Here is a 25,947-nt window from a genome sequence, read left to right on the forward strand (position 1 = left end):
ACAGGAAAAGAACGTAACAATCTTATAACTATACATGTATTCACCATGTAATATATAACAAAAACTTAAGTACAACTAAACAATAATAAACAATACCTTATCAAAGAATGTTGGCAGTTACTGAAAGCAAGCTCTATTAAGTACTCAACCTGCTGATCTAAAATCCTGTGGCACTACCTTATAGCTAATGTGAGACTTTTTCAAAGTTTACAGTGATTTATTGATCCTTTATCACTGCTATACATTTTATTTGTTTTGTCTAGAAATTACAGAAATTATCAACAGATTATACTAAACGATTTTTTAATATACTCTGAAACTACAAAGGTAAATCTTATATAAGAATTGTTGACTTTGTGTATCTTTATAACAAGTTTATGCAAAAGGAAGGCGACAATTTTTGATAGCTATGCTGGTGGGAAGTTTCCATTCCATTTTCGTGTACAATGAAATCTGACTAAAACAAAATGCTTTGGGACTTGCAGGTTTTGTTTGGCTTACAGCGTTTAAAGACTTAACAATATGAATTGAATAATATCAGAGACATATAATACAATTGTATTATATGTCTCTGATAATATCATACGAAAATTCAAACAACAATTGTTTATGCAGGGTTCAGTGTAGAGTCGATCACTGTTCTACGCATGGAATATTCCCCACTGAACATAAAGCAACCACTAATTAATCAAGCATGTGCGTAAACAATATCTAAAACAACTATAGCTATCATAGATACAGTATTTGATATGTGATAAGTTTTTTCCTTAATTTTATGTAATCAGAAAGGTAAGATATACTGGACAAACAGTTTTGCTGAGCGTGTTGCATTTATGTCCCGAAAGCGCGACATAGCGATCCTAGATTCCATTGTCGGTGGCGTCAACATTTATGTTCAGTTTGTGGTTAAAGTTATTTTAGACATCAATAACTTTGTCAACCTTCATGGAATTTTATGAAATGTGGACAGAACCTTTTTTATGACCAAAATACAGTAACCATTGCAAAATTTTTAAAATTTCGTATTTAACTGATAAACGGACTTGTTTTTTTATTTACAGGTAACATTCAGATTTAGTCTGAGATTAAAGCTTTTCAGTCATCAATAGCTTTCAAAATTGTCAGACTTTCATGGAATTTTATGAAATTTGGACAGAAGCTTGTTTATGACCAAAATACTGTTACAGTAATAGTATTCTGAGAATGAAATTTTGAAAATATCTATTTTCATTTTTCTGTATTTTACTGATAAATGGACTTAGTATGATTTTTTAGTTAGCAAGTAATTATAAATACCGTCTGGAGGTTAAAGTTTTTTACGTATACAGATCAATTACTTTGTCAAACCTTCATAAAATTTTATAAAACTTTGGCAGAAGTTTTTTAATGATTAAAAGATAAAGTCTGAAGCAAACTTTTGAAAATATATATTTTTTTTTTATTTTCAGTAATTTTTTGATAGATGGACTTAGTTTTTTATAGTTGACATTTACAGACAGTCTGGGATTAAATTGTTTTTTACATGATAAATTTGTAAACCTTCGTGGATTGTTATGAAACTTGGATAGAAGCTTATCGTCAAGACAAAAAATGTTGTATTTTACTGATAAATGGACTCACTTTTTAAGGTCAACATTACACTTTTACACTGACAGCACCGATACACAGGGTTCTACAGAACCTCTTATATACTCTTTTTTAAATCAGTCAGTGATACTGAATATAATATGTAGAAGTAGCAAATAGTAAGAATCACAGAAATCTGTAGTATCTTTACTTGTAATATTTTTTCAAGACATGCCCATGAATGGCAACGTTTATTACTTCTGAATAATCTTATCAAATGTTGACTCTGAAAACTCTGTCAACCAATCAGGTCTCCATTTTCTGTAAGTTTCTCAATTGTGATGAAGCTGCTGAATTCATTACTAAAGCAGGCCAATAGAATGAACTTCTTTTAGAAGGGGCAAAGTTTACTTTCAATAAGTGGCAATCTAATTAAATTTCACAAAATGACTCTTACACCTTTTGAGGGTCTGGGTGGGGCGTCCATCAATTCTGTATTCTTCATTTTTTTAAGCCATTTTTCTCTATTCTTTGAAAGTTTTGCCCATTATTCTCCATTCTTTATATTTTAGCACCACACATTCTCTATTCTTTTTTTTCTTTTGGCCTTTTTTCTCTCTACTCTTTATAATGGGCCCTTTTTCTGTAGTATTGGCCCATTGTTGTCTATTCTGTAGACCCCATCCAGACCCTCCCCTATCACCTAGCAAATATTTTTGTACCATTTAATAAATTTAAAAAAAAAACAGATCTTGCCAACGGTCACTTGTTATATTGCACTGACTTCTTTTTAAGTTCCAATTACTATTTAAAAATATGATTATTATTCCAAGCTTTACATTTGTATTAATTTGATCATTCGTTTCAGTTACTGTGCATAATAAATGACCAACACTTGGTAGTACCCATTTTGATGATCCATGGTCAAGTTAATTGATTTAGGATTTGGAGTTTTTCTCTTTATTCATTCTTGGTCATGATAGGTAAAATATTAGTATATAAAAATATACATATCTATCTCTCCTTTGTTGTTCGTTTACTTCAAAAAGGGTAGGAGGCATATGACTGTATTTTCACTGTCCATTTGTGTTGTATAGGTGTCTGAACATAGGTTGTTTTTAGTAACTATGCGTTGTTGGACCACACTATTTTGCATATTCCTTTCAAGGGATTCTATAAAAATTGAAACATGAATATTTTACTATAGAATATCGATATCCTGTACCGATGCGCCTGTCGTGTAAAGCAGTTGTGAAGTCAGAATTTTATAGTTTGCTTCATTTGATAAAATGAGTAATTCGATATCGACAGTTGCTGTGCCATGTTATTAAATCCCGTAAACCGATCCGCAGTTTTCGCTACTGGTTCTAGATGGTACATTAAAAAAGGATGATATAAAATACATTGTATAATTTTGTAATTTAGTCTCAACAAAAATTAATATTATGTTTAAATATTTATATCTCGTAAAACATGCTTTTAACTATGTTTGATTCCGGGAAATGATAAGTGTCTGCAGAATATATGTTCAATTCATTGATTATTGTTACTAAAATAGTTTCCAATTTCATCAAACGGCTGTCCCAACTTTTGGCCAAAAAGAATTTAAATTCTACCGGTCAATTGACTTAGTTGCTTATTTCTGACTGACTTTTAGACTATGCGCATTCTTTTAACAGGAAAACCCACAAATCGAACGCTTGGATAATACAATTTTCTAGATTAACACTGCTCCAGTCCGAATATACTATTTATAATATAATAGTTCATTTGATTTTAGTGGATTTACAAAGACTCCACATGGACGGTATCTACTATGTCATGTGTTGAGAACATTTCAAACGTATATAGATAGGTGTAGCTTAACTTTATGTATTACCGAGTTCTTCACACAATAAAGACCCATATCCCAACTCTTAAGGAAGGGGTTCGTTCTGTTCTGTTGTGTAGACTGTATAAATGCACAGTCACGCCGGTCGGTTTAATTTTGGATGTTATTAAAAATAAGCTCATTGATGGTGCTGAGACAATCAGAGGCTCTATGCAATTGAAAGAACCTGCTGGTGCATTGGGTGCCCGTTCTGCTGAGTGAGATGAAGACATGCTCGTTCACACCGGGTTTGTTTTGGGAAACTTAATGAAAGAAAGTTTTGGAAGAATACCGTGTTCTCTACATATAATAGATACCGCGATATAACTGTACATACACTATGTAAGAGGTCCTTTGTGGCATGTTGAATACTTTGATAGTAGAGAATTCGACATTTTTAATCTGAAAATTTGATACTTGAACGGTTTATGAGCTTTTTAAATATTCGTTTTGGATTTTGGATAAGAGATATAGAAAAGCTGTCAATCGCTTAATGCAAGGAAGAGTTTTGGCGCAACGTAAAACATAAGCAAACTGTTCATGGAAATTGCCTATACCAAATCAGGAATATGACAGTAATATTTTTTCTTCGTTCTAAATGTTTTCCTGCATTGCCAGTAATTTCGGACTCTACTATGTTGATACTTTTTTGGGAGTTTGTACATATTATTCCCCATCCTTACCATTTGGTCCATACCACTTCCGGAGGTCTGTAGTCCCAAAGTGTACCATCCTTCTAGTAGTAAATTTGTTAGCGAGGTCTATGATTTTTAACGTACATGTTTATAACTTCTCAACATAATTATTTTAGGTAAAATAAACATAGTAAACAAAGATGAAAAAAAATATTAAAAAATGTGTACCCCTTACATCTAGAAATTGACAATGAAGGTCGGTTGAAAACAAAACTTTACGACAAAAGAGGTGATTTCAGCTTCCCAATTGTGAACTTTTTATTTCTATGTAGCAACATTCCTGTAGCGTCTGCTTATGAAGTATATATCTCCCAGTTGATACGATATTCCAGAGCTTGTACTTCCTATGATTATTTCCTTAATAGATGTTTGCTGCTCACAAGGAAGCTATTAAACCAAAAGTTCCAAGTGGTGAAGTTGAAATCATCCCTTTGTAAATTTTACGGACACCATCACGAGTTGGTTGACCATCATGGAATATCTGTTTCACAGAAGACGACTGATATGTTCGAATTGTCTTTACCACAGTCCCGTCATCTTTTCCCCGAATGTGACCTACCGAACGAGCTAGACTTATCATCGGGTTTGTACTTACATTAGCAGCACGACAGGTGCCACATGTGAAGCAGGATTTGCTTACCCTTCCGGAGGACTTGAGATCACCCCCGGTTTTTGGTGGGATTCGTGTTGCTCAGTCTTTAGTTTTCTATGTTGTGTTTGGTGTAATGTTGTTTCTCTCTTTGTCTTTCTCTTTTGCCATGGCGTTGTCAGTTTATTTTCGACTTATGAGTTTGAATGTCCCTTTGGTATCTTTCGCCTCTCTTTTATAGTTACACAGCTTCCAATGCGTTTTCCCATATTTGGTGGCTTGAACTTTTGATTTTGAGCATTCCTTATGACTAATGAACTCAAGGTAAATTCTGAAAAAAAATCTGCAAATATGATATTGTCCTTTTTTATTCCCAAATCATAGCACAGTCTTAAAAGAGTAAACCAGGATGTCTTCGCTACAGACATTAATCTTTGTAACAAGAACTTTGCACTTATGATTGAGACGAAGCAGAGCAATAAATGTACTATTTAGTTACACCCTGTTTCATGTTTTTTTTTTGTCATGAAAACTTTGTTTATTCGTCTTAATTCTCCTCTTTTCAATTGTAAAGAAATAAAAACATCGTGCAATGTTTAACTTTGACCGTATGCTTAACCCGCAAATGTTTCTGATTATTTTGTTTCTTGTATTATTCTTCAATTTTGTAACTTATTTACGTCTGTGTAAAGTTTAAAGGGGGTGTTGTTATTATCCACTTTAAGCAAAGCAGTGGAAATATTGAAAATATGAGAAGTGATGGGTCTGTGAATTGTCAAGAAAAGTTAGGGAGACCAAAATGACAAGCCGTACGTAACTTGTTTTGATGGGAAAAAACTCAACCTTCTCTTAATCTACCTATATATTAAATGAGACATGGAAATTGAGGCATACATATTGAAAAGCACAATGTATTTAAAGGTTTATTTTGTCAATAAAATATATCACAGATATTAAAAGTTTGATGTAATAAAATTTGACATCATTAACAAAAATCTATGCTAAAACAATTGGCCAACAAAAAGACTATCACAATCTCAATCAAATGGTAATCCTATTTTAGTTTTATTTGCTTTACCAACTGGTAGTATTTAGCTAATGAAAAGAAACGACTGCACAATTTTGTTGAGGTCGTATTTAAGGCAAGAACGATTATTTTAGGCATTATTTTGTCAAAGCAGTTTCTTTTTGCCTGTATGCCCTTAAAGCAACAAGTAAAAATGAAACCGCTAATATAGAAGGTACTTTGATTCTTCGTGACATATAAGCTATAATATTTTTAGTAGCTTTTACACGCGTTTCCTATAGCCTTTTCAACATGTTCAAAAATTGAAACTGCTTCAAACATATTGGAAATAAAAAGTTATCATTAACAACTATACTCTCAAGTCTAGTTAGAAATCCAACTATAATTTAATCTTAAATTGTATGATTGTGTTTTACACAAAATCTGTAAGAGTTCTTGGTGAAAAAAATATGCTTAGAAAAAATACAATCATTCTTTAAAAAGCTCAAACTGTATGCTTTACAAAACTTAAACACAAAGTACGACACTCACAAAAAAATTATGAAAAGTCACTGAAATTGCCACTTTTCTCAATTCTCTATATAATATCTAGTGAAACCTATACAATTAAATGAAACATTCATAAGAAAATAAATAAAATGGATTACAAATGTATTTCTAACAATTATATTGCAGAGAAGAAGGAATAATACTGTTTTCAAATAGGGTACTATGATTATTATTGCCTTTGCTAAATAATAATCAAAAATATATAATATGATTGATAAAAAAATATTTTCACAAACACATATTTATTGAGCAAACAAAACAAACTCCACTAATAAACCGTGGATAATGTGAACATACGTTTACATATAGACCAAGTTTATACATCAAGAGTCCTCAGTTCCACGTTACATTGTATACGTATTATAATAGAAACTGAATATGTTTGGTTGTATTTAGCCTGTAAAACAATAAAAAAGATGAGTCAGAAAGAATTTAGAAAAATATAATACTAGAGTATTCTGAGAGAGTAACATGCACTTTTACTCAAACTCTTCCAAGAGAGTAACATGCACTGTTATTCAAACTATTCCAAAAAAGGATAACATGCATTTGTTTTATATCTATGTATCAAAAACAATGAGGGCATATCACACTTTTTTAAACCTTTCTCTTTTGCACCATTATGAAGTACTGTATTTTGCTAATCATCTATAATACAAATTTCATTAATAATATTTGCCCATATCCTACGATGATCTAAATTGACAATTCAGCTACGTTATCAATAATTAATATAAGAACAGTTTTGACAGCACCATCTCATCAATAAAAGTATTTGGAAAAGTACGAAAATAAAAGTGATCAGTAAGAACCTTGATATTTTCTACCATTATTACAAAATTTAACAAACAAAAAATAAGAGAAAATATAAGTCCTAACCTGGGACATAATATATTGACTAGTCCCAAGTCTTAACTTATTTTTGTACAAACTGATGCGTTGCATTCCCATTCAATGCTGAATATATTTTTGTCGTATGTTATCATATTAATGTATAAATTATGCAGAACCTACAATGTTAGTGTGTACATGTAAATTATACGGGGACAAATATTCTTAAACGGAAGGGAGATGTAAGATAGAGAATGGGTCTGTATTGGCAATTTGAGTCGTACGTGTCACGTATCATAACAGAACAATCACAGAAAGTTATGAGAAATTATTTTAGAGAACAACTCCAATTGATAGGATTGTAGCGTAGTTTCTCTCTGTCTATCCTGTCTTCTAAGAATTTGTTTTGCTTTCTCGTTTCCCAATGATCTTCCATAAACTGAAAAGAAAATATAAAAACACATTTATAATTACCGATACAAAAAACATCATTATGAGTTATTTTGAATTTTCCATGTCTTAACAAACAGTATGTTTCATATAACCCTTCCATTTTCTTATTTTAAACGAAAAAAAAAGAAAAAATCACGCATTTTGCATCGCTCAAAATATGGTCGTTCCTTATAGCGATGAAATGTAAAATGTTACCTATAGTATATGGTCTCATTATGTGCCACTCTAGAAGCTAAAGACTGAACAAAACGTTTGAATGTTCATGGTTTTGAATGTTTGATTACTTGCCAATTACCTTTTCAACTATTGCGTACGAATTGCCAATCATACGTCCAACTATTGCATGTGAAAAAGCCCAGTGTAATTCATAGCTGTTGTGACATTGACATATACATGTACCCATTGAGTTTACATGGACATGTATCCATTACACGCGTATTATGCACATTGTACATAGATCTTATAGAAATCAATTGCTTAATGTAGACCAAAATGAAAAATGATACCAATTATCTATTTAATCACGTTACTAATATTTTTTTAAATTATCAAGATAAAATGCAGAATGGAACAGGAATAAAGTCCTTTTCGTTGCTAATAACTTATTAATTCCATTCCGAAGATTTCTAAATGTAAAAATTGAATGCTATCAGCGATTAATGCAAAATGCGATCGCCAATTGCTTTTATTTCGAATGAATTTGAAAAAAACCAGAATTCACATTCAATTCTGTAACATTATCTTCGCCCTTCTTTCTACAAGTTATGCATTGTACATACCGTTTTATTTTGATTTCTGTATTGTTGTAAATACAAGTGTTTGTTGATATATTTGTCTACGTCTTCTTTTCTACACTTGTTATCGTAGGCTATAGACATAGCACTCTCCTGTGTTTTCTCTCTGTTAAATTTATTTTTTTGAAAGTCTTTATCTTGCATTTGCTGTTTCAGTGTTTCTCTAAAATGCTTCCTGAAAAAAGTAATAAGCATTACATTATGATGTTTAGAAACGAATTATATTGGAAAATAAATATTCACTTCAACCATGATATTGTCTTGTTTTCTTTGACTTATAGTTTTTGGTTGCCCTGTTCGTATCTTCTCCCTCTTTAGCTACTAGCTCTGCTATACCAAACAGAAGCTAGATTTTGGAAACAGAGGCACTTAAACTCGAATTCAAGAGTAAATGATTCATATGTGTGTTGGCTAAATGTCCAGTTGTAATTATTTAATGCATATTCAAGATCTAGACGGACGATAAAAAAAATACATGTACATAAAGAATGGAATATGTTCTATAAAGTTGGTCGACCTGGATAAAGCACAGGACATTTGGTATGTTGATAAAAACAGATATTTTGTCTCACAACAAGCCACCTACATGTCAATCAAAGAGTTGTTCAAACATTTCTACAACGTGCAAAGAACTTGCTCCTAGTACGGGCGTTCGATAACGGTCTCATTCCAAACGAACGTGCGGCGAATATTTGTACACCCTTAGCAACAAACGGACGCCCCCATCAATCCATCAATGGGGGGTCTCTCTGTCGATAATTGTTATATTTATATACATCGAAGTTACCCTTAGAATTTGCGACAAAAAGCGAAATAAGATATATACATATACATATAATACATGTATATAAAATAGAGAAAGAGTTTCATATGGCACCACCACGGACTAAATTGTAATATGCTATTTTGTTCCTTCAGTATTATAAGGGTGCCAAATGGAACTCTTGTCATAAATGTTTCTTGTTACAATGTACTACTATATTCAATTTCATCTTCATTTGTTTCATTTACATACATCAATTTTATATGCGATCGACTAAAAAAACAAATTGTGTTTTTTCAGTCGATCGCATATAAAATCAACTACGTGGCTAAACATTGTTATCTAAAGATAATATTTATGTTATTCTTATGTTTGCACTTAAAATATGCTTTATGGAATTAGAAATTGTCGATCTTCATTCAACTCTGCAGACGTTTAACCCTTTATACTGTCTAAACCGGAACTTGATACTGATATGCAAGCTTCCAATGTTTTTCGATTGATCAGATATCGTTTCCTGTTAAAAGCGCTAAATGAATCGATTTTCAACTAATATGCATTGTAACGTTATGTATTAAAAATGTTTTCAAGTCTTGTGATATAATCCGATGAAATTCTTTAGAAATCTAAGGATAATGACAAGTGTCAAGTAAACAAGTACAATCTTAATTTTCAACGATTAAATCAGAGTTTATAAAATAAAGATATGAAATCTTGTTGAATACGCAATAACCTAAAAGGGAAAAAATATCTTAAACTATGATTTATATTATAGTTGATTTTTTTTCCATAGTCTTGGTTCCTGTTGGAAGAACAAAATACGATATCAAACTCTCGTCTGCACAACAGTGGCTGATTTTCCTAATTTGTTTGAGGTTAAACGGCCTTACAAATTAATTAACGACAATCACAGACCTTAATACCAAATTACACTTTAATACTGGTTCTCTGTAACTATTTAAACTTTTATATAGGGAGTGTGGCACGCATGGTCATGGATTTTCTTCAAACTTCACACACTTACTAGTCTTGATGAAACAAACAAAAAATGGCAAAATTTTGGTTGCTAAGCATATCGGTTGCCATAGCAACCGATGACCAGTTTTACCTCTTCTGGATATCTATGATTTTAAGCTGAAAATGGCTATTTTCAACATAATTTTTCATAATAAATGATTAAAAGAAAGAATATTTTTTTATGATTTTATCAAATATATGCATTTTATTAATGTAATTTAATAACTGATATTTTCATATTCATTTTCAATCATAATCACATATACCCCTCTTTTTATGTGGTTTGCATTAGGTTAAAAATACCCTTTTGAGGTCATTTTTGAATGCTCACCATAATTTTTTGCGGACACCTGAGTTAAAGTCAACCATCAATTCATAAATACCATAGTCTTATCTTATCAATGATGCGAAAAAGTAATGGGGAAGTATGTCTCATTTTTTTGTTACCATGGATACAAAATGCTTAGTTTTCATTTTTTCAGAAAAAAATTTTTTTTTAAAATTTTTGAAAAAAAGTGTTTTAAAACCTAATTCTGCAGTCAGAAAAAAATAAATAAATATACAATTTGTAGAAATGATTGTAATCATCAAAATTTGAAACATATTCATACATAACGGTATTATATTTTTAACTGTGTTGCTATGGAAACAATTTCATGATGATACACAAGTTTAAAACAATTTTGAAAAAGTTTCAGTTAGTTTCTTAAATGTGCACAAAAGTAGGAAAACGAAAACACTTATTAAGTTTCACTGTATACACACATGTGTATATATAAATAATTTTGCTGGTATAGTATATCGATAATGGTGTTAACACTTGAATGAAACAAATACAATTTCTCTAATCTGGATAAAAGTGCTGATTATGAAGAAATTTCAGTCTGTTTTCATGATCATGAAAAATGTACAAGAAAAACAATGACTAAATCTAGAAAAAACAAATAAAATCATTTAAAAATTATATATTCAATTATGCAATATTTGCCATTGAATGTGTTGCCATGGAAACAAGCAGTCCATTTGCAAAAATACTGATAAGTGCTAATTTTTACAAATTCGTTTAATGAACTTCGATACATATAGCAAAGAGTGTATACAGTTTTGTAAAAAAGAAATGATCGATTAGTTGTGGTTTGCTTTATGTCCAGTGTCAAACATCTCATGCATATTTCAGAAGAGAACAAAACCAATAAATTTAATAGGAACATTGTAGGTCCCGTGCTAGTCTACTGACCAAAAATTAATTAAAAGTCAATAATTTGAAACAATTCAACACAATAAAAAATAGAACCAAAAGAGTCAGACGTTGATCCTCTAAATAAATGATAATTGACCATCTAATTTTCTATAAAGAAAGAAATACCTTTATTATGAGCTGTTTATTTTTCTTATTCATTCTTAAACTCAATGTTGAAATGGCAAAGCATGTATACGTTTTGAATAATATTGTTTTTATACATGTAGCTATACGTTTTGAATAATATTGTTTTATTGGATGATGAGTATCTACATGAAGAACATTTTTATAAAAGTTATAAAAAATCAAAAAAATCAAAAATGACCTTCAATAGGTGTAAGCTGGGATGAAGGCAGACAGTTTGAAATATCACTAGAAATCGGGATCAATTGGACAAGGACAGAAATTTCAATAGATCAACTAGGGAGCCCCTAAAAAAAAAAAGGCCGTAACAAGCAAGGGCGGGTACGGTCGGCCGTCGACCCAATGGTCCCTGCTATTCATCCGACACATTTCTTGTTTGACATTCTGGCCGGGGAGGAATTTTCGAGATTTTCCAAAAAGTTCTGTTTCCCTAAGAGGATCCACGGAAAATCGGTCAGCGGGTGACTGCTGGTCTTACAACGATCAGCAGGGGGAAAATATACCATCTAGACAATTGTCATATCACTATATTTACATTAGCAAAAGGCATTAGATTATTGAAATTTGAGAAAATAACAGTAATCTTAATGGATTTTTAGCAGCAAATTAAAAAATATTGACAATATGATAACTCTTTACACAGGGTAACTTTAAAAGAATTAAATGCATAATGCATGTACATATACTTTGATTTCCACTGAAAGCCCATTACAGAAAGATGTTTCTCAAAATTAGTATATAATTGTCTTTCTTTAAACAAACAAAAATTAGATTTTACTTTGAAGCAGAAGTCTATGTTTATAACATATTATACATGTGACTTTTTGTCCGCGACTTTTTGTCTGTGACTTTTTGTCTGTGACTTTCTGTCCTACATTCTGACCGTTATCATGACCAGGAAAAATGACTTTATACCTATTTAAATGTAATAGGCTTTGCATCAAATTTAAAGAAACACTTAGATTGAACCATTAATTTTATCAAACAAGAAAATATAAAATGCTTTACAAACTTTCGGGAACATTTAAAACTAAGACAAGGCTCTGGTAACCCTCAAGTTATGTCCGCGAGTATGTTTACTTATATTTTATGAAAATATTTTAAACTACAAAGATATCGTGCATGCAGGGGCTCGGGCATACCTCAAGTAGTCTGCGAAATGTGTATTTGTTTTTATGAAAATATTAAAATCTGCCAAGATATCCTACACAAGGCTCGCACATGCCTTAAGTAGTACGTGGAAACAACTATTTACTGTTAGAAAATATTAAAAAAACAAACTATATTGGATTTATTAACGTACATGTATGTATGGCCTACTTCAAACACACCTTTTGAGTAACTTTATATTTGTGATCAAACGTGTCAAATTATAACCGGTAAAATACAACATAATTTACAACACAAATACAATACACTACTCAATACCATAAAAAGTTTAAATAATTCGGTGCTCGTCATAGTACCCTAAACTGTTTTTCCCAGTTTTTTACCATCCAATCTTAATTCTATTTTTTTTTTATAAATTTAAAGAAAATCCAATAAGATATAAATAAGTATTAGGTAGTACAACGACCAGGACATAGTCAACGTTGGTCAGGTCAAGTTTTTTTTACCAAAAACATATATTTTTCCTGTTTTTTTTTTACTATTTTAATAATATAAAATAACACAGAAATTTTCATCGGTCAGGTCATTGCTATTGTTGGTCAGGTTATTGTCAACGTTAGAAAGGTCACGTTATCTGAATATTTTATATTTTTTTCTATATTGTTTTATTAATTTATGTATTAAATGATTAAACTTTATTATATTTCAAATTTAACATACACCTTTTAAGAAATAAAAAAGTTATTAGCATTTTCATTTGGTCCTGGCATTGTCAGCGTTGGTCAGGTCACGTTTAATAAAGATTTTAAAAAGTTTTCTATATTTTTTTTCTTATATTTATGTATTGAATGGTCTAAATTTATAACAATTTAAATTTGACATAAATCCTTTGAGAAATAAAAAAGTTATTAGCGTTTTCGTTTTGGTCCAGTCATTAGTGTAACCCATCAAAGGGAGATAATTCGTATTGTGAGGAAACTTGCACAATGATCATTTTTTAGAAATTAATTTCGCATGTTTCTAGGTAGATTCCCCATAACTTTTTTTGAATTTTGACTAAAACAAGAATGAAATTAATTGTTTTTGTGTTTCTTTTTAATAGATGTAGCCGCATAATTTCACAACACTACACCAAATATTGTATTTTTCTCAAAAATCCCAACTTTCTCTGCTGTTACCATGGTAACCAACCAATATATATATTGGTTGACATTATTTTTCTGACTAATCTAATAGGATCTACATATCAGCCAATTTTCAGAAAGATCGGTGATCATGTGTGCCGAAAAAGTTTAAGTGGTTACAGAGAATGAGTATTAAGTTACATAAACATATGTATTGATCTAACATGTTATTTCACAGATCACCACATTTGGTTTTTAATAAAAAGAATCAGATTTCGAATCTTAAAGATAAGAGACAGATTTTAAATTACATGTCATTCGGAACAATAGTGATTGTCCTTTATTCAAATTACAAGATTTACTATACTGATGACACCATTTAAAATCGACACTAACTGTTTTGACGGCATTCAGTTACCGTTATATAATTATTTGAAATACTTTGTATTTCAGTTATAATCATGCTAGTTGGTCACAGTGTAATGCATTGGAATTTTAATCATTATCTTGTATATACATATACAATGTATGCTGTGTGTGTGTGTGTGTGTGTGTGTTTGGAATAGCACAGCTATACGTGTAGATTCTTTAATTTAATCTTAACTTTTCGTCTTATATAATATATTGTCGCTGGGTTTTATACACAACTAACAATAAGTCAAGTCTACTGTGGATGTAGTCATGTAACAACTTAACATGTCAAAGAATAAGACCATGTTCCAAGCAAGGAACGAATCTCGTAGACATGGCAGTTAAACTCTTTTGGAGAGTAATGCCTCTGGCAATATCAGTGTTTGACTTAGAAATTACCCATTTGCTTAGTAATTTTTACTTCTTGCGAGTACTAAAATGTTTCAATTTGCAATAAGGTGTACATGTACCATCAACCAAAGATGGCATAAAACTTAACATACGAGCTAAGCTACATGTATAAATCTATGTTCGCCTTTACCAAAAGCAAATTGTTGTCACAGTTGTCTGTAATAGCATTATATATTGAGTGAAATAGGATAGAGGTACAATGCATAATAAAAGTGGCCTCTCCCTGTATAATCTACCCTTGTAGCTCTTGTCGTCAATTAAGAAACCTTTATATATATTTTTCGGAATTGTGAATATAAAATAATGCCTCTTGGTTGAGTTTTAATATTTTGAGTTTGTTCAGTCCGACTTAGCGTAGAAATATTTTCAAATTTTGATCAATAAATTACTTTGAAGCACTGCTTCTGATTTGTGGTAATGGCCTGTGAACATATAACCTCATATGATGTGTCGCTTTTCTTTCCGAATGAAACTGTGACCAACATAAATGTAAAGGAATAAAAATAGCACTAAAAGCATTAACAACATATAAACGAATTAAATTGGATTAAGTTACTCAAGAATTTAAGACAACTTGGTTACCAACACACAACAAACTTTCAATAAAAGATTTACTTTCAATAAAAGATTTAGTCAATCGTGAAAGAAAGTAATTCAAAGTTTAATTTAAGCTGGCTTCACACATACTTCACACATCTTGGTAGATTAATCTTTTTAAAAGAATCCAGGCATGACTACTTTTCTAAATGAAGGTTATAAAATCATAAAGCATGTTTTTCAGATATGAAATCATTTGTGAAAGTGTTTACATTTTATGGGATGATTTCTTTGAAGAAGATAGTTAAAAAGTCTATACAATTACACAACCACTAAGCTTTTAACACGACGTGATAAAAAAAAGAAAACTTGATGAAAGCTTAAAAAAATATATACGATGCAATCAATAACGTAGTATATATAGATCAGAATATTTCTGAACTTCTGAACACATTTGCGAGAATAACTGAGACTTTTCGGGGGGATTTCTGTTACTGCAATTCAAAGAACACGAATGTCAACGTTCAATATAAGACTAAGTTGAGTTCAGCCCAAACAGTTGACTGGGGTGTATAATTAGGGTTATATACCTTGACTTCTCCCATCCGGCAATATAAACCATGTTAAGTAGGGGTGTCTTTTTGGCTCTACGTGATGTATAAGTACGTAGCCACGTCTGTTTGTAATTGGGACGGTAAATATCTCCCCTTGTAGTTAGAGTGCCATACTAACTGTATGTTAAAGAACCCTTGCAGTTATTTTGACGGTCTTTAGGTTGCATGTTGCGATGAAAAATTGTGACACTATCCGGCACACCCTCATTTCCCTGTGATAGGAAAATTTATCGCCATTCATGAGGGTCTGGATTTGGTGGGGGGAGGGGGAGTCCTTCACTTCTGTATTTTTGAATTTTTTTAGTTTTTAGGCCATTTTTCTGTATTCTTTATACGTTTTGCCCGTTATTTTCTATTTTTTCTATATTTTAGCACCTCATTGTTCTCTATTCTTTATTTTTTTTTATCCATTTTTCTCTATTTTTTATATTTTTGCCCATTATTCTCTATTCTGTAAACCCCCATCCACACTCTCATTCATGCCGGTCTATCCACTTTGCATAACCTTCATTTGGGTTTAGTGTTGTTAGCAAGCATATATGATGTCTGACATGGCGATATTAAAAATTATCGTGTTTACCGACTAAATTATGTCAAGCCTAAACTAGTATATGCATTATAAAGTTATGAAACATATGGCATCGCACTTCAGCTATCAATCAGAATTATTCGTGTTCCTCGTTTCATAAGGTACTGAATGAGTGAACAAATCAACAAAAAAAATAATCTTGAGTGTTCATGCAATCAAGTTGAATCAACATATCAGTTCTAGAAACTAGCAAACCCCTCACTTTGGAAGTTGATGCATGGCAAAGATTGTGTGAAAATATGGAAATTAAATATCTTGGAGAGAGGTGGCGATTTTCTGACAAAGATTATACATAGGAAGCGAATATTTCTAGATCCTTCTTTTAATATATTTTCATAAGTTTCTTTTAATATATTTTCATAAGTTAATTTCATCTGCTTTAGAAACAAAACTTTTTTTCTGCACATGTTTATTCGTTGATAAATTCATACTAGTTATAAATGTCGCGATAAACATGTAAAGTCAGTTAAAAATAGTTCTTTTCCCACGTAACAGTTCATCCGATTTGACTAAAAGCAAACATAACAAAATAATTGATTACACAAATTACAGCATGACCAACTTTTTGTTATATAAGTATGATAATCCCGCACTGACTTTTGAGAAAATGGTTAGATAAATAAACAACTTTACTTATTTCAATATTTGTAACCCCGCCTTTTTATTGGTATGTATTGATAAGTCATGGTTTAATGCAAGATTTATATTTTCTTCAAACATTCTGTCACGAAATGTTGAGATAATATTTAAATGTTATCTTGACGTTTTGATTTTAAAGAAACGTAAATGTCTTTGTAACTAAAATTTACCCTGTTGACATAAAATAGTTTTATAGATACAAGAAACATTTATTACAATTTATTGCAGTGTTTAAACAATCATTTATAGGTGTATATATAATCAAAGTTTTTTTTAAACAAACTACACTTTATTAAATGTTCGATTTTGAGATTTGTGAAGTCTTTTAATCTTAATAAATACATTTGTAATATTGGCCACTGCACGCACAGCAATCAACAATAATGCGGCTTTCATACGATGTGAATTAAAAATTACAAAATATGCAATTCATATTTTGTTACTTTTAAAGTGTACTAAAGTCCTAGTCTAACTTATTATGATTGTATCTCATACTTATTACGAGGTTAAACAGAATTATACAGACTATAAAAACCCCTTTCATAGGCACTGAAAACTTTCATAATTATCTATATTTTTCCTATGAATATTAACAGATATGAATAAGAACCAAATGACACGTGATCGTATTAAATATAAAACACTATTCATCTGATATAATAAAAAATACTTTCAAAATAAGAGGGACTATCTTAGCAATTGCATTGAACTTGAACTGTTTTTTAAATTCGTTTTATCAAATTATAATTATTAGGTTATAGTCGCTAAACATATCTGTCTCTACATGTATTTGTTTGTGAGAGGTGGCGTAAATAACTAAATTTCCCCAAGTTTTTAACTTGTCATTTAAAATTTAACCAGACCTATTAACTTCAAGGGGGTATGCATTAAAATTAAAGTATCGCATGTTTTAATAGACATTTAAGTCTTTGTTCGATATAATTTACGATTACATCGAAATGAAAAATTAAGTTGTACTACTATAAATATATAGGTCCTCACTTCAATAGTAGGTTTACTTAATTTGTACTGACTGACATCATGACGATGCATTCCTACTGCAGCTTTTATTATGCGTGTATTGCCTATTTTGCTTGTGGTTTGAGGCGCTGGGTACAGTGCTGGCAGTATTGATTGATGTCTCGTCGACTTGAGTTAGAAAGTAAAATAAGTCAAAATTTGTTTTTTCTTCAGACTTGTCACTGTTTATCTCTCTCTATATATAATGCTATTGAAAGAGACTTAGAATCAATATGATGCAAATATTAAAAAGCTTCAGATTTGAATAGAAATAGATGTATGAAACATACTGCAGTAAGACAGAACCCAAATGACAAACAAACCACGTGATATCTAGAGGTTAACAAATGATCTTGAACGTTAGAAAAATGCCTACACCATATGCCAAGTTCAAGGTCGACTCGAGTCTAGACAAAATGCATTTTCTCTTCAAATAGAAAGCAGGATAACTTGTATTTAATTGTGGTTTCAACAGCAATTTAAATTAGTTTAGTTACTAAAGTAAACAAACTTGTGGTTTATTTTACCTCAGTCGAAAGAAGGGAAGAAAGTATTAAAAGACCGGAACGTTTCCGCTGTAAAAGGGACATATAAAACTACACGAAGTCCATCTCATTAACACTGAAAACTCCGGTACTTTTATTTGGATTTTATCAAAATATTAAGCATGAGAAGATAACCCCGATAAAGGACCCGGTCTCGCTCCCTTGAAATTCATGAGATTTTTTTTGTCGGTAAACATCGAGTTGAATTAGATTCTGCTATCTATGATTTTTTTTAGAATTGCTATTATAAAAATCGAAACACATCTAACAATTTGGAAGTTTGGAACATTTCTGCTGTTATTGTGAAGGATATACTGGTACTACTATGGAAATTATGAAAAATAGCTTGCAGTTCATGTAATGAGTCGAAATAAATATAAATCTATTGCATCGCTTAAGAAAACAGTCGGTTCATAGACAAAGCTGTAATTTCTTAATCTTTTGGATGGATAATAACGTAGATCGTTTTGATACTTAATCTATATGATTTAACTATTCGAATCAATAATAAAAAAAAATCTCAATTAATCGTACATTGTTCCGTGTATCGATCAGAACGAAATCTGATCGATTCGTCTTCCCTAGAAACAAAAAAGGCTATGGATTGCCTCGTTAACAGTTTTTCAAATATTTAAGTTTCTGAAGTACCTATTGAATTTCTGCGTAGACAATTAAAAGCCTTTTATAGTCCTCGGGGATTTTGTGTCGCACAGGAAATTGATTTTTTGTGAAGGAATTAACAATTTAAAATAATTTTCTATGAAATTTGATTCTAATCATTGCAAATAACTATCAGTTCGATATTGAGATTCTACAATTATAATTCAAGGTTCATTTTAACATTTTATTTTTCTCTTCAATCTCGTTCTTTATTTGAAACTTGCACAGTGACAGAATCGAAGAGTCTATTTACCTGCACGCGGCACTTGTAAGTAAAGCAATTAACAACTATCGTAGTATCAACAAACGAACTTCTCAGTTATTCTTCCCGGTAAAAAAGAACCAATTACCAGAACTTTAAAGATATTGTAAAGAATGGACTGTGCAGTCTCAAATATTCGCTTAGTTGAATGAAGTGTAATGTATGTATCTGTCCCAAGCCAGGAGCCTGTAATTTGGCTGTTGTCGTTTGTTGTTGTATATCATATTCGGTTTTCGTTTATTGTTTTGTACATAATTCAGACTGTTAGTTTTCTCGCTTGAATTGTTTTACATTTGTCATTTCATGGCCTTTTATAGCTTGCTATGCGGTATGGGTTTTGCTCATGGTTGAAGGCCGTACGATGGCCTGTAGTTGCTAAAATCTATGTTATTTAACCTCTGATAGAGAGTTTTCTCGTTTGCATTTATACCACATCTTCTTATTTTTATACCAACGTTTATTTGACATTTATTTACACTATAGCTGGTTTTTAATGTAAAACATGCACCACCAGAAACACATTTCAAATAATTCCTGAAATGTTATATACTACTTTCTTGAAAACATTAATTTTACTTTATATTTTCTATTAAATTCAAATATTATAGGTCAATTTATTTTACGTTTTTCTCAATATGAAAAATTGTTTATTTTTATCAATTTGGACAACTTTCTAAATTTTTCAAAATACTGTCCTTTAAACAAAAGCAATACAATTTGAATATTTGTAACGAAACGGGAGAAATTATTACTGTGTTTTCTTCTACATACATGTATACCACTGTATTATTATTACTACTCTGAAATATCGAAATTTCACTTCGGCTACGTTTTCTCAGTTTTTCATATACACTAAGGGTTGAATGGTCATTCGGACTCCATCGTTCATTAGTAAACATATGCTGAGTGAAAGGACAATTTGGCTATGGAAAGTATAAAATAACGAAACAACAACCAGTCGGGATGAAAACTTTAAATACAATGTCTAATGTAAGAAGAGTTCCGTACTCTCTGTACACTAAAGAATCCTCGCAACAACTTTGCGAGGTGTCCATTAGATGGCGTGTTGCAAGACAAGATGTATGTCCTTTCCAGTATACCCTTTACTAGTGGGAGTCTAGATTCTCTCCACCTCATCCCGCTCGACGCACTATAAATATGTGTGAAATATGTGTCACTGGAAACTAAGCAAAACTATCAATCAATAATTAAAATTTGGCAACCTTGCAAACTGCACTTAAACAATTTCATATTTTAGTTATCAAAAGATATATATTCAAAAAGTATAAGTACATTATTAAATATTATTACTAGTGATTCAGTCATTCATAGCCAAGAAATTATTTTCTTAATTCGTCATGTGAATGAAAGTTCACGTAATTTCGAATTTCAAAACAAGTCCAGGTAAAGATAAATCTGATAATAACTGTAATAGTTTTTAGTCCAAATATTTGTTTAAGATCCTTGTCAAAACCAGTAACTATTCCGAACATCTGTGGAGCTTTTAATTACTTTTCCTGCCTTTATCATATGCAAGAGACTGACATTCAAATCATGAATATTTGGCGCATGCAAATGAATATATAATGTGCTCCATACTTGACCCGAGAAAAGGATTATTTATGAATTGATTGGTGTTTACTTTACGTCCAATGGCAAATATTTCATGCATGTTCATGATGAAAACAACTGATGTAATATGTATGTCCTGCAATAAGGGTTGACCGGGATGAAAGGCAGGCAATGTTGGACTGTCTCTGATAAATGAGAGTATAGTGGATAGGGACAGAAACTAAGTCTTACAACTGGAAACCTACAGATTTATCAGAGTTTTTATAGAGGTTTTTAACGTGCAGATAGCAGGGCACCCTCTCTCTACGAGGTATCGAATTTAACGTCCCTATTCTGACCGGACGTGGTTTGGAATTTATATAACCCGCATAGCCAGACGGTCATTAACTTTGACCAGGGTTTTACTGCCGGTGGAAGGAAGACCTTTCTATAGTCACCCTTGGGTCGGGATTATAGAAGAGGATATAATATTCTAATGAAACGAACTTAAACGAACACAGTTATGTGCATGGGTGAAACTATGTTAGTCTCTCTTCGGTTGTTTTGGGAATATCTTTGATGTGAATTTAAGATGGCTGGAATGAAGAAAATATATATACGTACATGTATATGTAAATAAAGTCATGTCCATATCTTTAATACTAAGCTACAACACCCTAATGTGATGACTCTGAGGTTTACCGTTATTTCAAATTTTATAAAAAGATGGATTAAAGTGGATTAACTACTGATATTAAATTTTAAACATTTAGCACTAACCATGGTATTTACAAAACGAAATATTAACTGTACTCTTATTAAAGGTAAATTTTACATTTAAATTTTAGAGTTTATAAGCCAGTTAAAATGTCTCAAGTAGTCAGTGTTATCAAAGTTTGGCTATAAATTGATCTTTACGATAAGTTTTCGTTAGGTGCTCCTGGGGAGGGTCAAAGACATATCTAGGTAGTAAAAAGATATACCTTAAAACCACATAATTTATCGTGACTTGTGTTAAATTTCAGTTCTTTTGTTTGAATGTTTTAATTTAAAATTTGACAATTTAAAAACCTTTTGTACGTAATGATATTAAAATGTGCTAAATCTAAACAGTTATAGATGTTAGCAACACGGTATACATTTTAATGAGATTAAATACTCAATAGGAAATTGAAATAACATATACTTCAACGGGTATGGCGTAGATTTATTTCTACATGTGTTGAAGTGTCTTTTGTGACTTTAAAGTGTACAAATCTTTAACTGAAATGTTTTGAAAGATTGCAATGCATGTGTTAATGAAATAACTTGCTTGCAAGAAAGATTTTTAGGACTTAGGCATGATGTAAGTGTAAAAACAGCATATGGGTTGGTACTAAAAAAGTTTAATTTAAAATGAGCTTTCATTTATTTGCCCCACCCCGTATACGTAATAGAATTCAATTTATAAGCCCCTGAGAGGGGGTTTTGATGAAGTGATAAATCATGGTGATAGTTTTGTTACTGGTCACGACTTTTAATTATTAAGCGATTACAAGTATGTGATTTTTACTTGTTTAATTACCAATGACTGTTCCTTTGGGATTTCTATGAATATAAAACAACAACCAAAACTATCATTTAGAAATTTTTCAAGGTAAATTTTACCTCAGTTCGAAATACATTATACATGTATATATAACCTGCTAATTAAAAGGTTTCAATGCAACGACAGTCTTGTAACCTATGAACTTTTAAAGTCGACGTAATGGACGTTTTGGTCTAGCTACATTATATGTGCCATTTAGTAAAATCTCTGATGACCTCCCGGTAACATTAAAGATGAAGGACCGCAATAAATACGCTGTTAGTGTGATATATATACATGTATATTGATATTGTTTATTTGCTATTATTTCATGGGATTGATATTTAACGTACACCTAACCTATTTGCCTTCTTCAGGGGCGGATTCAGTCGGGGGCGTGGCGGGCGTGCGCCCCTCCTAAAATTTGCAAAGCATGGGTTGTCCTTAGCTTAATAAAGAATATTTTGATAATTTTACCTCAAAAAAAATTTCGCCTCGCTCCGCCCGCCGAAAATTCAAGTTTGACCCCCCTAACCTAAAATCCTGAATTTGCCCCTGTTTTTTGCCACGCCTCAAATGACCTTGTAGATTAAAAACAAATTGAATGTATTGATTATGAACTTCATTAGATTTCTTATGTAATATGTAAATTGTAGTGTATTGGAAAGGTTAATATTCTTATTAATGCACATTCACGATACGTACATAAACATTCACATAATGAGCATTACAGGTATACATGAGGGTCTAGATTGGGGTCCTTCATTTCTTTATTCTTTAATTTTTAGGGCATTTTTCTCTATTCTTTATACGTTTTGTCCATTATTCTCTATACTCCTTATATTTTAGCACCTCATTATTCTCTATTCTTTATTTTTTCAGTCCACTTTTTTCTATTCTTCATATTTCTATTCTTTATTCTGTAACCCTCCATCCACGTGCACATCCTCATAGAGGGGTGTAGTTCAAAAAAGGTTTATTTCGTGAAAGAGTGGAACATGAATGTTGTTTGGAAGTACTTCTTTTAAAAAGTATTTCATAAAATATTAGTATTTCAAAATATGATAAGGTAAGGGTTTATACCCCTCTTTTCCATTATTAGACGACAATCCATTTAATACTTGAAAATAACCAAAATATCAAAGGAACAGTATTTTCATCTTGGAAGTTGTTACAAAGTTTCAAATAATAACCAAAAAGTAACACCTTATTTGAGGACCATGGCAGTCCCTAGTACTCTTTAATGTTCACTGCTATTGTTCCATGCCCAATATATAAGAAATCAATAAATGATACATAAAACTGATGAAATCTTACTAAAAATACCAGCATTCGTTGCCCTAAAATATACCATCTTACATACCTATATTGTTCCTTTTCTGCAGGTTGGCCATAAAAAGGCTTTGACCACGCTGAGTGATATCTCTGATGCTCTCTCTGTTGCATCATAATCCTGCGTGCCTCATTGTGCCAGTGTTGATCCACTGTTTCCCAAGCCATGTTTATTCTTTTCTTTGGAGGAGGAGGTGACAATGGGTTAATCCTCTGTGGTATGCGAACAAGTTCCATAGAGGTTGAAAGTTCTCTCGGAGGATAAGGTCCATATGAATTGGAAGATAGCGATGCTGATAAAGTCCGAGGACATTTTGTTGGAACTGGCGTACTTATTGGTGATATTTTTGGCAGTGTTGTTGTAGACATTTTGAAGTATATTTACACGATACCCTAAGTCACAAATCTGAGGAATGAATCAAAAGATCAATTGAAATATAGGTATACATGTATGTCAAGTTACGTTCTTTGATAATGTGTATTTAATACATATACGGGATCCTAGTCAGGTAAATTTTCAAGAGTCAAATCTTTTGTTATTTATTCAATAAAATTATGTCACCGCGTTTTTCACTCCACTCCCTCATAGAAACACGCGAATTATTCGTTTGTTGTAATCGATGGTATCTTTGACGACTTTTTCAATTCATAACCTAAGACACTTTGTAGTTTTTATGACAGACGGATAATTTTCTTTCATTAGGTACAATTATGTCATCGTTTCCTTTTCTTTTCATGGTGTACAAAAATTGATTTCAGCATGTTAAATTATGGTATTTGATATTCGTTCTTTAAAGCAGATCTTTATAGCAGACCAGATATATTTGTTTGCAGCCATTCAAGTTAAATAATGAATGTTTAATGCACTTTAATATTATTCAAACATTGTTCGATTTGTTCAGATATGCTATATATACATTTATATTAAATATGAATTAAAACTCAATACATAATAAAACTTAAATATCATCTGTTAGTTTAAAACGACAATGGACAGAAATGTTTCGCGTCTATGAACAATTAAAAATACAAAGAAACAAAACAAATTAAAGCCTTACATACCTGTAAAAGTTAACATATATCCAGATTTTACATTTTTTTTCAAATTATCACCATTTTCATATCAAAACTTTTCGCATGTTGCGTTCACTGTTGGTCACATGATAATTCGTACGTCGCTACGGAGATATGAATAAGCCTCGTTTGTGTAATTCATTCAATTGTCAAAAAGTTGATCCGTTTTAAAACGGGTAGGATTACTGTTTTTATATGTATAGTATTTATTTAATATTTGTGGAAGGCAATTAGTGAATCTATTCAAAAGAGAATTACCTTTTACCTGTAAAACTTAGGTATATCATTTTACCTTTCGTTAAAAGAAAGGTTTAAGAGATCGATATTGAAAAATAACTAACTGATATGAAGTACAAATTTGCGTGATGGCGTTGATCATCCAGGGCTTATTAAATCAATTAGACTAATTAAATTAACAAGCGTAATTACGTCATGCAGGAAGGAAATAAAATACACCATTCAAAGCAATTAATAAAGTTTTACTATGTAAAAAGCTCGCAACGATGCCAAAAACATTAATTGAAGCTTTAAAGAAGAAATTGTTTTCCAGTAAAGTTAGCTTTCATGCAGTCACCGCGAACATTAATTTTTCTTTCACGTGTTTTATTTTATTTTAATTTCAGCTGGATTTTTGTTAATTGTCTGTAACACCGATATCACCAATTTAAGTGCCTTTTCTGAATCGATCTTTATTATTCGGTTTATTTCATTATCTCGTGATTTCATAGATCGGAATAGAAATAAAAATTCGAGGTTTAAACAATCTAGGTGAAATAACCAGGAACCTTGGTAGTGGTTGTATCCGTTTGTACTGTGATGTGTTTGTTTTCTTTCTTTTAAGGATCAGATGTTTTAATCGTCTTGAAAATGCAAGAAATATTTGCCACTGTACATTACGCAAATAACAATCTATTTTGTCTCTTGTTTTTCCTTAAAGGGGAATAACCAATGATTCAGACATAA

General features: G+C 31.3%; 1 protein-coding gene across 1 annotated transcript; it reads right to left on the minus strand.

Moving 5' to 3' along the window:
• Positions 1 to 5,630: 5,630 nt before the first annotated feature.
• On the minus strand, positions 5,631 to 25,138 carry LOC127704492 (uncharacterized). Its single transcript, XM_052208589.1, has 4 exons — positions 24,973 to 25,138; positions 23,942 to 24,316; positions 8,360 to 8,549; positions 5,631 to 7,566 (listed from the first exon to the last, which is right to left on the minus strand). Exons 2-4 carry the CDS (start codon positions 24,277 to 24,279, stop codon positions 7,456 to 7,458), a joined length of 639 nt encoding a protein of 212 aa, XP_052064549.1. The 5' UTR covers positions 24,280 to 24,316; positions 24,973 to 25,138; the 3' UTR covers positions 5,631 to 7,455.
• Positions 25,139 to 25,947: the final 809 nt, after the last annotated feature.

This window comes from Mytilus californianus, unplaced genomic scaffold (genome assembly GCF_021869535.1).
Source record: "Mytilus californianus isolate M0D057914Y unplaced genomic scaffold, xbMytCali1.0.p SCAF_1, whole genome shotgun sequence".
Taxonomy (NCBI): Eukaryota; Metazoa; Mollusca; class Bivalvia; order Mytilida; family Mytilidae; genus Mytilus; species Mytilus californianus.